Genomic DNA, 14226 nt, shown 5'->3' on the forward strand with positions numbered 1-14226 from the left:
GACTTCATAATGGAATATTTTGATGACCACATGTAAATCTGAACGACAAATAGGGACTCTGCATGCTAACCCTATTTTATTTCAACTTTGACTTATCTTTATCCCATCAGAAGCCTTCTTATCTCATCATAGCCTAGCCTATCTAGGCTTCTTTCCTCACCATCAAAGCCTAGCCAAAAAGTAATCATTATCCCCTGCCACATTTAAACTCATCCATGCATGCACCTTGATGGCTGTCACTTAAATCCAATCCCATCCACACATTCACACGATAGTTATGCCGTCATGCTTCCAGATTTATATCTTATCTTTCATAATAAATCATTATTAAAAGATAATTATGATAAAAATCATAACTTTAAAAACCATTATCTTTTAATAATGACCTTTATTTCTTGATCCGACAGTCGGGAGCTATGTTCACTCAACGGCCTTGATTTCACAGGCCGATGGTGTAAATTTGAGTCCAAACAGTAGGTTACAATCTTTGTTTACAATTTTCCTCTGATTCAGTCTTCAAATTTGATGTAGACACGTAGGTTGTTGATCCAAGGGTCGCGTGACTTGATCTCGGACGAACGATTGAACGATTACTTCAAGTTTTAAGCTTGAAACGATGCTTGGATGATTTTCACCTCAAAGCTACGACAAAGGTGATGTTGATGTATGATTTTGTTGATTCAATGGGCTTGGCAACTTGATCTTGAAACGAACGTCGTTACAAGTTTTGAGATTGCAACAAAGTCTTGAAGGAATCGACACGAGTGCTTGTTGATTCTTCAAGGGAGTGCTTCGACATTTGGTCGAAAGAAAGCTTGGCTTTGGTTGTACGTTCTTCAAAGAGAGCTTTGGCTTTGGTTGTACGTTCTTCAAAAATAGCTTTGGCTTTGGTTGTACGTTCTTCAAAAATAGCTTTGGCTTTGGTTGTACATTCTTCAAAGAGAGCTTTGGCAGCATATTAGTCTTCAAGCAGAGGTTCTTCTTAATGTGTAATTTTCGACCCCCAATGTGTGTGTTGGATCCTTGTATTTATAAACTTTCAAAGCCATGCCTTTGGATGGATTTGGCCTTGATTTGTGTCTTGATTCGCCCATGGGAGAATTTAGGCATGTGTTTGTGTCTTAATTTTAGCCACCTTCTTCATATTGGCCAAAATTTATAGGCCTTGTTGTTGCCTGTTTGTGAGCAATCTTCAATTCTTGCTTATTTTGTGAAGATACTTTGGTTTTTTTCTTTCCGCTTTTGAGAGATTTTGGGCCCCTTGCCTATTTTAGGGGGATTTTCTCCCTTTTGCTGAATTTTAGGAATGTTTTACACTTCCTTTACTTGATTTGGACCACATATCATTGATGACTTGTCCATTTGTGATGAGCCATATGCCACATGGAGTTTTGTAATGCGTCATTTGCATGTAACGAAATTTATATGTCTACATCGTTAGTCGGGCAGCGGGTAAGGGCCAGTGTCTAGGCGGCTACGCTCTAGGAGAGGGCCTAAGTGGATTTAAGTAAATTTATTATATATTGTATAAATAAGTGTCTATTTATACTTAAAAAACACATAATTGTATAGGAATACATAAATTACCAAGTAAACAAATATATATAGATTATAAAATATTAGAACATATTGATAACATGGTGAACAAGTATACAATGAGTGTTCATCCAAGTATTCAATTACTCTCTTTCATTTTATTAACAAAATAAAATGCAAAATGAAAGTTATCGATTTTTTGTTTAAGTGAGCGTCACGACCTAGATGGGTTTAGGCGGGCTAGGTGGGCGCTTAGGCAAACTAAGCAGATGCCAGGATCTAGGCACACTTTCTTAATTCTCAAACGCCCAAGGACTAATCGGGAATGTGGCCAACCATCTAGCGCCTAGAAGGGGCCGAGGCGGCGCTAGGCTTTAGAACATAGGGGATAAGAATGCACTTATGATGCACAAATACTTCACTTTGATTGCGTATTCCGTATCCGATATTGTCGAATACTCATCTGATACGTATTATAGTTAAGTTTGACTTGATGGATACACGTATTCCACATTTGGGATACACGAATCATGCTTTTAGGATACTTTTACACTTTGAAATAAAAATTAATAAGAGATGGAACTTTATTTGAAATATAAAGAACCAACCTCTAATTGAAACTTTGAATACAACTCTCATACTTCTTCAATACATATTAAGGGAATTAGATTTCCAACTTTTCTTATCCAATAAATCAAATGAAATTGAATTTGGATGATGAAATCAAATTCTTGTGTGCTCAAAATGTGTTTCAAATTATATATTTTTATTTTTGTATATCATTATATTATTTTTATTGCCGTATCTATCGCGTAATGTATCCTAGATTTTAGAGATTTTTTATATCGTCGTATCATATTGCCGTATCTGTATCTTCGTAGGAATGCACATAAACCACAAACTCACCACCCGTTCCACCGCCATCGCTACCACCCTTCTTCCCATTATAAGACCCGGGAGACGCCTCCGCGTCGGGCAGCGCCGCCTCACCCTCCAAGTATCTCACCACCTGCCTCACTGTGGGCCTTGCCCTGGGGGAATTATTTGAGCACATCAGCCCTAGCTTCAGCACCACCACAGCCTCCAGATCATCAAACTCATCCTCCAATCTGGGGTCCACAACTTCAAGAATTGCACCAGCCTTCCACTTCTCCCAAACCCAATCAACCAATATCAGCTCCTCCGGCAGGGCTTTTCGTTCAATGGGTCTCCTCCCACACACCAGCTCCAGCAGCAGAGCACCAAGAGCAAACACATCCGAGCTCGGAGTCGGTTTTCCGGTCCGAGTCAACTCGGGAGCTAGGTAACCCAGTGTCCCAACAACCCTAGTTGTTGTAGGGTTTGCTCCATGCTCATACAATTTAGCAAGACCGAAATCTCCAAGCCTTCCGTTCATCTCAGAATCCAAAAGCACGTTTCCTGCTTTTATGTCCCTATGAATCACAGTCTGCTCCCAACCTTCGTGCAAATACAATAAGCCAGAAGCTACATTTTGAGCTATCTTGAACCTCTGTTCCCAGCTCAAAATTGCTTTCGGCTTCTCAAATAAGTACTTATCCAAGCTTCCATTAGGCATAAAATCATAAACAAGCAACAAATCTCCACGCCGGCGACACCACCCCAACAACTGCACTAAATTCCTGTGCCTGAGACGGCCAATGGTGGCAATTTCCGACACGAATTCCTGCAGACCCTGCCTAGCCTCGTTCGAAATTCGCTTAACCGCCACTTGGGTTTCTGAATTCGGCAATGTCCCTTTGTAAACCTTACCAGATCCACCAAACCCGATCACCTCTTCATCCCTGAACCCTCTGGTGGCCTGCTTGAGCTCGCTGTATCTGAATATATGGGGCCCAATGTCGAGCTCCCACGGCTCGATCACCTCAGCGTTCTTGATCCTGTGAACAATGTAGAACCCCAATCCGACGGCCAAGATAAAAAAAACAAGAACGGAAACAGAAACGCCAATGATCAACGCTGATGATTGCTTCTCTTTCGGGCCGGGAAGTTTAGGCGAAGCTTCTAAATTCAGAGACTTGGCTTCTCCGTTCATCTTAAAGCTCCAACCGGAGACGTAGTGGGAGCTGGCGAGCAACCCGGTCGAAGCAGAGAACCCAACGTACATAAAATCTTCCAAAATTGGAGAAAGATCGACATCGAATGTTAAAATCGGGGATCTGGGTTTGATCGAATCGGGTGAAAGCATGACAGTGACCTGATTTTTCACCGAATCGTAATCGACCCAGGCCTGGATCGGGAGCCCACTCTTGAGATTGAGGTCCTCTTTCGTCGAATTTCCACCGGTGAAAAACCCGGCCGGGGTCGATTTGTTGGAGGCCAGGCTGTTGATATCGATTCCGACGTGGTTGTCGTTGATGTCCCCGAATTCGAAGTTCTGGACGGTGTCGAATTCGACGGCGAAGATGTGGTTGGAGAAGTTGCCGACGACGGTGGAGTTGAGGATGCCGAGGTACTGGCTGGGGAGGGATCCCGGGAGCGATTTCGACGGCGAGATTATGAAGGCAAGGCCGTGGCCGCCGAGCTTTGGGTACTCAGGGACGATGGTGAAGACGAAGGAGGTGGAGAAGGAAAATGCTTTGCCGTCGGTGGAGTTTTTGAATCGAACTGGGGCGGAGTAGAAGGCATGGCCGAGGACTCTGAGAGTGTCGTTTGTGAGCTTTAGCATGCCGTTGGGCTCGATTGATGCGACGCCGTTTAAGCTCATGTTGCTGCTGTTGGCGACACCATTGAAGCCGTTGAAGTAGAGCTCTTGGTCGAGCTGGGTTTTTGCTGGGTTTGGGAGAAAGAGGAGGAAAACCCAGCAAAGTATGAATCTTTGGAATGCCATAGGAAGTAAAGCTCGAGTCTTTGCTGGGTTTTTGTTAAGCAGATGGCAATGGAGTTTTCAGTATATTAATTGCGCTGGATTAAGTGGGTACACTCAGTGTCGATTTTTTTACCAAATATAGCTTAAATTTGACCTTTAATTTCAATAATATCAGTTTTTCGTTTTGTTCGTGACGCATTTTTAACGGGAAATGTGGACGGGTCAATTGGGTTCGCGAAATAAAGAGTCGGCGGGTTTACAGTTTTTCGTTTTTAACGGCAAGTGGGTGGGTCATTGGTTCGCGCCACGAGGAAAGGACGGGGATTTGAAATTTGTGTTGGAGGACTTAGAAAAGGATCCTTGCAGGATTTTTTTCATAAGAATTCTAAGGATCCTGGATTGTGATTGTTTATCTTATATTGTACGATCAGTTTTCGTTAGATACTATAGTTATATTTAATTTTAAATTTTAAATTTTAAAATGATTTCTGACCGCACGATGTACGATGAACAGTCATGATCGTCAGATCCCTAGGATCCTCAGAAAAATGATCTGACGAGGATCCTTTTCCAAAGAACTTAATGGTGAGTTGCCACCTAACCTCGTCATTCATAATACAAAATGGTTTTAATTATGGGAATTTTTATTGACATCCAAAAATCTCATTTTACACTCCAATATTTCTATAATTAGAAAGAAAAATATACTTTTGATGAGCGTAAAATGAGACTTTTGAAGTTGTTGACCCTAAAAACTACCAAGCCTACGTGGCGCGTAGGCCGAGTAATCTATAAGCTAACTACGTCATTTGGTGAATGCCGGGCGTGCCAACTCGTCGGCCGAGCTCGGCCGAGGAGTAAATTTGTTGATGTTGCGTTGGGTGCGCGGCTGACTTCTGTGTCTTGCGATTGCGACCGAGGAAGGAACACGTCTCGACCTCTTGGGTTCTCGAACCTGAAGACAAGGCTACTATTCTTACGAAGTTCAATATCAAATTCAGCTTTCAATGTGCCGAATGTAATAACTTGTAACACCTCACTTCGCCGAGAAGGCTAATGAGATGACCTCGACCAATAAGGATTCGGAAATCCTTCTCGACCGAGACTTGGATAGGTAATCAACCTTCCTCGCCGCAGTGCTGTTGATGCCAACGGAAGATGCTGCGAGATCGGCTGATTTTACGGTGACATAGCTATCTACGCTGACTTAAGATATCACCGGTTGCTTTCACAGTGTTATTGATGCCAACGGAAGATGTGTCAGCGAAAAGAGAAAATAAAAATCTCAGTTGTTGAGAGAGTTTGCGCAAGGCAGTTGTGTGTTGAATTGGAGGTGTTCCATTTTTTCCCTTACCATTGCGTCTGTATTTATAGCCAAGTTTCTTTTACCGCCAATCCAAAAGAGTCATTTTCCGAATATACTCCAAAACAATCCCAAAACAACTGATATTATCTTCTAATATATTTCGGCAGAAATCTTCTTAGACTCTTTATTTTCGTAGACTTCTATCAGATGAGCAACATGTGTCCCTTTGAAACCCTTTCACACGGCAAGCATATCATCAATTCTTATGACTTTGCTTTTAATCTGACAATACCATCACCATGCTTTTAAAAGCCCATGTTTTCCTTCCAAAAAAAACCCATGCCGCCAGACTGTCACCTAGTCTAACTAGAACTCTACTTCCACCACATTGATCCAGGTGTATCCATGCACACAAAATAAGATGGAATATAATCCCAAAAAACACATTTATGTGGCCAAAAACCAAAAGGCATATACCATTTGTGCTTTTCATGATAATCATCTCATCCTGCATACATATTTATCTGTTGCCGTGCTTCATGCATATCCCCGTATTCCATCATTATTCAAATCAATTGGGATTTAGACAAATATCAGGTTTAAATAATTCAATATATTACTAAGAGATAATATCATGATTAAAATCACAATATTATTTCTTAATAATAATAATTGAAAATTATCTCAACCACTTCATCATCCCACGGTTTAAAAATGGTACTCATCTAACGGCCTCGACTACACGGGCCGATAGTGTAAATTTGAGTCCAAACAGAAGTGCTAATAATAATTCTCTTAATTATTATGAATTTGTTAATGTGTTTGGTATTTTTCAATTACTTTGATATTTTTGTATTTTAATGTGTTTTATAATGTTAAAATCTCACTTTTAAGAGGATAAAACATTTAAAGTGTAACTGTATTGAAGAGAGTGAAAATCGTTGTTAGGTGTTGACTCTAAAATTGAAAGTCTGTCTATAATACTTGATTTGAATTTTGGACAACAGTAAAAGTAAAATTTATTACAGCGATGATAATTAGAAACTCTCATAATAAAAATAAATAAAACTTAATTTTTAACAAATTAATAAAACTTAATTTTTTAACTTATATATAATAATAAATTAATAATACAATAATATATATTTAATACACAATATATACACTGTTGCTAGAGTTTTTATCGTTTATAGCTAAAATTTTATACTCTAATTTCACAAATGTCAATTTTTATAATATCTTTCAAATAAATCAGAAAACCACCTTGAACAAACCTAAGTATCCTCATAATAAAACCGAATTACAACCATAAGCTAAAACGTGTTTGATCTTTTGCGTTTGTTAAAAAGTGAAGACTTCAGATGTCACGCATTGATCCCAACATTCGTCAGGATCAACGTGTGACAACCAGGTGTAGGGGGTGTGAGGAGATACAAACAAGAGACACAATTGAATACTAGTATTGAAATGAACCATATTTACAACTTGGTGGGGTCTTTTTCACAAATATACAATTGCACAACAAAGGTAAAGCCCATAGGCTCCCAATAATGTTCCACTCATGATTACGCGCTTGTATCGACACATACTATCGGAATATGCCAATAAGTGTGGCAAAACATGGAAGGATAATATACGTCCACGTAGCCCAACAACGACATTTTCATCCTTTTTCAAATTTAAAAAAAAAAAAATTCTACACCATAAATATAAACGCGTCGAGGTATTACAAATACGAAATACATTATTTAAATAGTGAAATTTGAGGATGAGATTTCATAGCAGAGGCTCCACCTCTACAAGTTCTTCAGTGTAAATGCTTGAGTGAATTGGATAGCAATTAAAAAAGGATTAACATCTATAATTTCTTTGATTTCATATTATTGGCGTCAGTTTTTTGCAATTAGGTTTTAACTTATGGTCTCTAGATCTATTACTTCTAGATCATCGAGATCGAAACATCATGGTCATCGATAATAAACCGTGTGGCCCGAAATCGCCTAGGAGCGGGAGCAATTGGAATCGCCTGAAATGGTTGAAGTTCGGCTTAGATTCAACTCGAATCAAGTAGGGAGTTCCATTCCACCGAGGCTTCCTCATTTTCTTGTGGTAGTTTATATGGAGTTCATGAACCAAAAGGACATTGGAAGCATGGACGTTTGCAGCAGAATGGGGTGGGCTAATGTTATTAGGAAGCAAGGGTGTTTACAACAGCTTGCAGAGGAGAAGATAGATGGTTCATTTGATGGTAGATTCATTGGTGATTGTAGAGGATTTCAAAACTGCAGGGATTGCAGAGGAAATGGGAAGGAGAAAATGTGTTGAAGAGAATGATTGACTTTTTACCACTGTTCTAAAAACCCTCGCCTAGCGCCGCCTAGGCTCTAGGCGGCTGTCCACCACCCTGATTAATACATTGGCATTTGAAAATTAAGAAAGGACGCCTAGACCTGCTGAGATGCCTGCCTAGACCGCTTAGGCACCTGCCTAGCCTGCCCAAAACCGCCTAGGCACCGACTAGGTTGCGACTCACTTAGACAGAAAATAGATAGCTTTCATTTAGCATTTTATTTTTTTTCAATAAATTGTAAAGACTTGTTGAAGACTTAAATGAACACCCATTATGTAACACCCCACCCCCGAAATATTTATTTTCGGGAAATAATTCTGATGATAGGCCCAAATTAAATTTTTGTTTACATTACTACCAATAATCACATTTCTTTATTTAATTTTCTTAATACCTCACAAAACTATAACCATAATTAACTTACCCAAAACATATGATTAAAGTTGTATAATTTATCAATAACTTCTTCTCTTAAATCAAATTCCCAACTAAAGATTTAATCTCGATTATTAGGTTGCATCTAACGTTTGTTAGACTGCCTACGTACCCTTTAGTGGGATCAAACCTTTCGTAGTTCATAATTATGTTTAAAACCATTCTTATAGCCATTTCCGAAAATATTTTAGAAACGAAAATATTCAACATTAGCTTTCATAATTGAAACACATCAAATGGATACCAAATTCTTATTTAGAATAACAAAATTTGCACAAAATGGCAGCATCGGCCCACTGGCCACGCACTACTGTGGGTTGCGGTTTCCGACGAACGAAAACCTCAAATTCTGACCAACTCCAAAAAAATACCAAATTTTACAAACAAATAGAGTTCAATGAAAGGAACAACTTTCATACCTGGGCCAAAGTCTAATTTGGTCAGGAAACACCTCAAATCACACTCAAACCATCGGAAACCCTTGATTTTGGGGGTTCTTGATTTGACTCCAAAACATCTACGATGCCCCAACCAATGCATGGAATTTTTTCCCGAGGTTGAGGGGATCCTATTGGTGGTGGTGGTTGACGAAGTTAACTTTGGATTTGATGGATTTCCATTCCGAAGCCGACGCACCCACCGGTGCATTTCTTCCCAAATTTGAATCCAATCTCCTCAAATTTGATGTAGAAATGGTAGAGGAAAGGTCAATATGAGGATTGGGAGTGGTGGTTCGGCTCAATTCATCGGAAAAACGATGAATTTAGCTGGAGAAACCTTCCGGCTACAACCGGGTTGCGGGTCACACGGGTCAAGGGTTGATTTCGTGCTTCTCGTTTCTCTCCATTCCCCTCATTTCTTCTTCTCCCCATTGGTCCAACCCTCTCTCATTTCCCTCATTTCTTTCCTTTTCCCTTCTTTTCTTTTCATCACAGTCATCCATCTTTCATTTCTCTTTTCTTTTATTTCATCTCAGCCACACACGTGGCACCATCTGATCATTCTAGAAAATTTGGAGCTTTTTAGTGAGGGCCAAATTTACTAAAATACCCCTAACTTTAAATGTTAATAATTTCTTCATTATAATTCCATTTCACGAATGGTTTATGCCTACGCGCTCGTGAGATCGAGCTGTATTCAAATATATAAATTGTGACCTCGAATGGTCTATAGATTTTAAATTATTACTTTCCAAACTTCAAACTTCGTAATTCGTTTAATTTAAAACTCAATTCAAATAAATTAATATAAATTCTCGAAAAAAATAATATAAAACCTCAATAATACCAATACGTGAATTATAATAATTTATGGTAACAAAATTTTAAAATTCCTCAATTAAATTTTCATAACCATGAATCGATTTATTTTCAAGTTTTCTCCACATATTCATAATTATGAATATTTTATTCCATATATTTAAATTTTCAGGGTATTACACATTATATATTTGTTCCCTATGTTTTCATTATGTCCAATACTTCATAATATATATGTCATTTTATTTTGTAGTAAATCATGAAATTATATATATTTTAAGTATAAACAGACACTTATTTACACGAAATATAATAAATTTACTTAAATCCGCCTAGGCGCTAGGTCTCGACCCGCCGCCTAACTAGCACCTAACATCTTTTAAAACCTTTCTTTTTACACACGATTTATTACTGACGGCCACGATGTTTTGATCATGGGGATCCGATATAACTTATCCTGAGAGGATTCTTATCCAGAATTTTTAGGATTAAAAATAGGAAATGGAAGAATTAAGTTACAACCTTATATTAGCAAATGAATCTTAGAAATACCAGATAAATTAGAAGATAAAAAAATTATTACAAAGTTTTTTTAGGAAAACTAAACCATGCAAGGCCTTTTACTCAAAATTTGTCAAGAGAAAATTAGTAGTTTATATCAGAAAACTAGTAGTACAAGTGTCACGCCTCGATTTCAACATACGTTGAGAATCGACACTTGACAAGGAAATTCACGTTTGTTGAATACGGTATAAGTTACGGAATGAAATACTTTAACTGATAACCAAAATAATGTGAAGGTGGCTAAGTTCTCCACAAAATATTTACAAATATTTACATCTCAAAAAGAAGCATAATCTTTGCTTTACTAAGAACAAGTATGAGGTGCTCAAAAGAAAGTCCCAAAAGATAAAGTACAAGAGTGAATCAAGGGTAACCTAACGCTCTAAGTCTCTGATAAATGCACTGCTACCCCCACCTACAAACTTCTCGGAGTCTACTCAAACTTGTCACTTGTACGATCAATGCCTACACCATCAGAATGGTGCACCAGGCAAACAACAACCTGGATAAGTTGCGAAGCTTATGAAAGTGACAATAATATCAAGTATGTGAGAATAATGCTAATGCCAACCATCAAACACAGTTTACATATCTTGAATATAAATCATTCATAAGAAATCAATACCAACTTTTGTAAACCCCGAATGAGTCACCCAGACATCCAACGGTTCATCTGAAACCAATCACAACATCTCACAACCATCTTCTCATACAACATAATGAAAAGTAGAGTTAGAGTGACACAGTTTGGCCGAAGCCTACACCTTTGAAGCCATCTCAATTCAAATTCAATAAACCCCAAGGTGAGTACGATCCCGGACCATCACTCCACGGAATCGCGAAATATGAGGGATTCTGGACCATCTCTCAACGGAATCCAAGTGGATAAGATTTCGGACCCTCACTCAACGGAATTGCTAAATACAATATGTAACAATAACTAAATGAACACAATTTAGATACGATTCTGGAACATCACTCAACGGAATCGCGGAATAGAAAGGATTCTGGACCATCTCTCAACGGAATCCGAGTGGATACGATTCCGGACCATCACTCAACGGAATCGCAGAAGACCAACAATCAGAATGTATAGCGGCTCAAAGAAATGAGACAAGCACATGCTACTTAATTTACAAAAACTCAACAAAGGAAGATTAGGCACAATTACTAAATTTAGAACCAATCACCGAAGCAGAAGGTGAAACCATATCGAAGCAACAAATCCCCATCATAATGGTTAACGGTCCATTACTAGTCCTCACATTAATCTCAACATGCGAATCATACACATCAACCCACATTTCAAATATACATGCCACACCCCATTTCATAAATATAAATTGATGTTGACGTATTGGAATAACAATTCAATAGAACATATTCATAAAACCAATTCATATCCACATAGGATCATAATTATGACAACCTGTTAATTACCAATATCACATTTATTAAAGTCACTCATATGGAGTCCGTGCTAATGTACACTAGCACGATAGTCAAGGCATCACGTCCTATCACCGCCTAACAAAGCACAAATCCACATTTAGGTTTCCTTCGATAATTCACATACTAAAAAATTATCATCTCCCACAACAACATTTAATGAGGAATCAAACCGTCTTCTAAGGTAGGGTCTATGATCTTACGTCACTTGCTCCGTAAGATCCAATCACTAGATTTTCACTAGTAAGTCCCTAAGGTCCTTAAACAATATCTACCATAGCATATTAAAATCTTGTCTCAATTCAATGGTAAGATCGTCAAATGGTTAGAATAATCAAGTGGCGGACATTATCGATAAAATACTCAACCAACAACATTTTCATAAATTGAATGTCATACACCGGAAAATTTGACTTTCTCTAAAAATTCTCAAATTTTACAAGAATGAAGATTTCAACAAGTAGAGTAAACTTTATACTTGTGGCCGAGTCCAATTTGGCCATGAAGACCCTCAAATTGGCTCGCACCCAACTAAACCCTAAGGTGTGTGTTCTTCAATTCGGTTTCCTTGGTGTTCCAATGCCCCAACCACCATTGGGTCTTGTTCCTAGGCCCAAGGAAAGTTGATCAAGGATGATGGTGAATGGTGATACTCTCCGGAATGATAATTCGTCGTCGAGAACCCCCAGGTTCTCCTATGGAGTTCTACATGAAATAGCCTTAAAACCCTTGATTTTTGGTAGAGAGGGAATGAGGAAGGTAGTTGAGCAAGTTGCAGGTGAAAGAGATAGGAAAATTCAGAAGAAAAATGGTAGGAATTGACCTAAAATTGGCCTGTTTGAACATAAAAAAAGGTTGGTAGTGTACACGGCACCAAATGGGAAAAGAAAATGCCAACCTCTTTTCCCTCCTATTGGTCATTTCTCATCCTTTTAAAAAAATCTGCTGGGTCTCCTTTTTCGTAGCTGCTGCCTAACATTTTTTTTTTCCACCACCTAAATTGCCTAATTCCACTTATAATAGCCGGTGCATTAATTCAAAGAGGGTTTGGTCCTTCTACCCATAAGTGGAAATTAAAATAATTCCCACAATCTATAGTTTCACCACTTCAAACGTTCGTAACTATACCATTAGAATTCGGACTCGCAAACGACTTTCGCCTATGCGTTCGTAGGTTCAAGATTTATTTAAAAACACTAGTTGTAACTTCAAAATGTCAACGAAAGATAAAGATTGTTTATGAAACTTCCAACTCGACAACTAATCAATTATTAACTTATAATTAGTGGAATTAAAATTTACTAATAAAGATAACGTAATCGCGAAATACGAATTTAAATTATGAAATACGTAATAAATAGTGAAATTCTGGGGATGAGATTTCACAACAAGAACAAATAAAAAACATACCAGATCTTTCCTTACCATTAGACAATGATTACTTAATAATTCAAACAGATGCCTTAGAAATAGGTTGGGAGCTATTCTATTAGCAAAGGATGCTCCAGACTCACCAGTTAACACATAAATACTGTGTGAATATGCTAGTGGAAACTTTAAAGAAAAATCGTTTACCAAAAAGAAAAATCTAGTGGAATGACTAGTTTAGATTATGGCATGTTAGGGTGACAATCTCAAATAATACGGGTTTTAATTTTGAGGGTATTTATGTCAATTTGATCAGATTTTTGGCTATATTTGAAAGAAAATGTAAAAACTGATATTTATGAATTTAGGGATTAAATTTTGACTATAAATGATGAAAACTTATATGCTATTGTATTTCATAGTAAGTTTTTTTTAGTACCTTAACTTTAAAATCATCAAAATAATTTTTTTAACAGATCGAAACGGGTTACTCGCGTGCAAAACCCGTTATTAACGGGTTCTTAACAGGCAGTCCGATAATGACTATTAGTTATTGTGTTAACTCGAAACTCGTTATTTTTGTGTTGTGTTGACGAGTCGTGTAAGAAAATGTCAGGTCTAGCTACTGTAGACAAACCCGCTCGTGCTCGTGTTAGAGTATCACATTTGTTGACCTCTCGACAGCTGACACAAAGGCGGGTGGTCAGGTTACCTGCAAGAAACTATAATCCTAAGAACGATGATCCAAGGATCCCCTTCTTTATTAATTTGAAGAAGGAGCAGATAGTTTGTAGCAATTTAAATCTTATTAGAAAGATTGATATGTACCCATCCAGTGACCTAGTTTTCACAGATGATGTTATGTAAAAGTATTCAGAAATAAAGAGATGAATTTGTACTGGTTTTATATGTTCTAATGTTACATGACATTAAGCGTGCAAGCTCTTCTCATGTTTTTATGTTCTATTTTATTTATTTTATACCACCGAAATTGAGGGAAATGACAATCTAACAAAGAACCTCTAACGAGAATCGAATACAGAACCTCGTCGACTTCAAGTAAGATATAATCAATGATGTGAAGACTTGTATAAACACAATGAATTTCAAAGATGAAAGAGGAAGATATAAA

At 37.9% G+C, this 14226-nt stretch overlaps 1 protein-coding gene across 1 annotated transcript; it reads right to left on the minus strand.

Moving 5' to 3' along the window:
* Nucleotides 1–2096: 2096 nt before the first annotated feature.
* LOC103432284 (L-type lectin-domain containing receptor kinase S.4-like) lies at nucleotides 2097–4794 on the minus strand. Its single transcript, XM_070819064.1, has one exon. The coding sequence runs from the start codon at nucleotides 4382–4384 to the stop codon at nucleotides 2390–2392; it is 1995 nt and encodes a 664-aa protein (XP_070675165.1). The 5' UTR covers nucleotides 4385–4794; the 3' UTR covers nucleotides 2097–2389.
* Nucleotides 4795–14226: the final 9432 nt, after the last annotated feature.

Source organism: Malus domestica, chromosome 01, assembly GCF_042453785.1.
Source record: "Malus domestica chromosome 01, GDT2T_hap1".
Classification (NCBI taxonomy): Eukaryota; Viridiplantae; Streptophyta; class Magnoliopsida; order Rosales; family Rosaceae; genus Malus; species Malus domestica.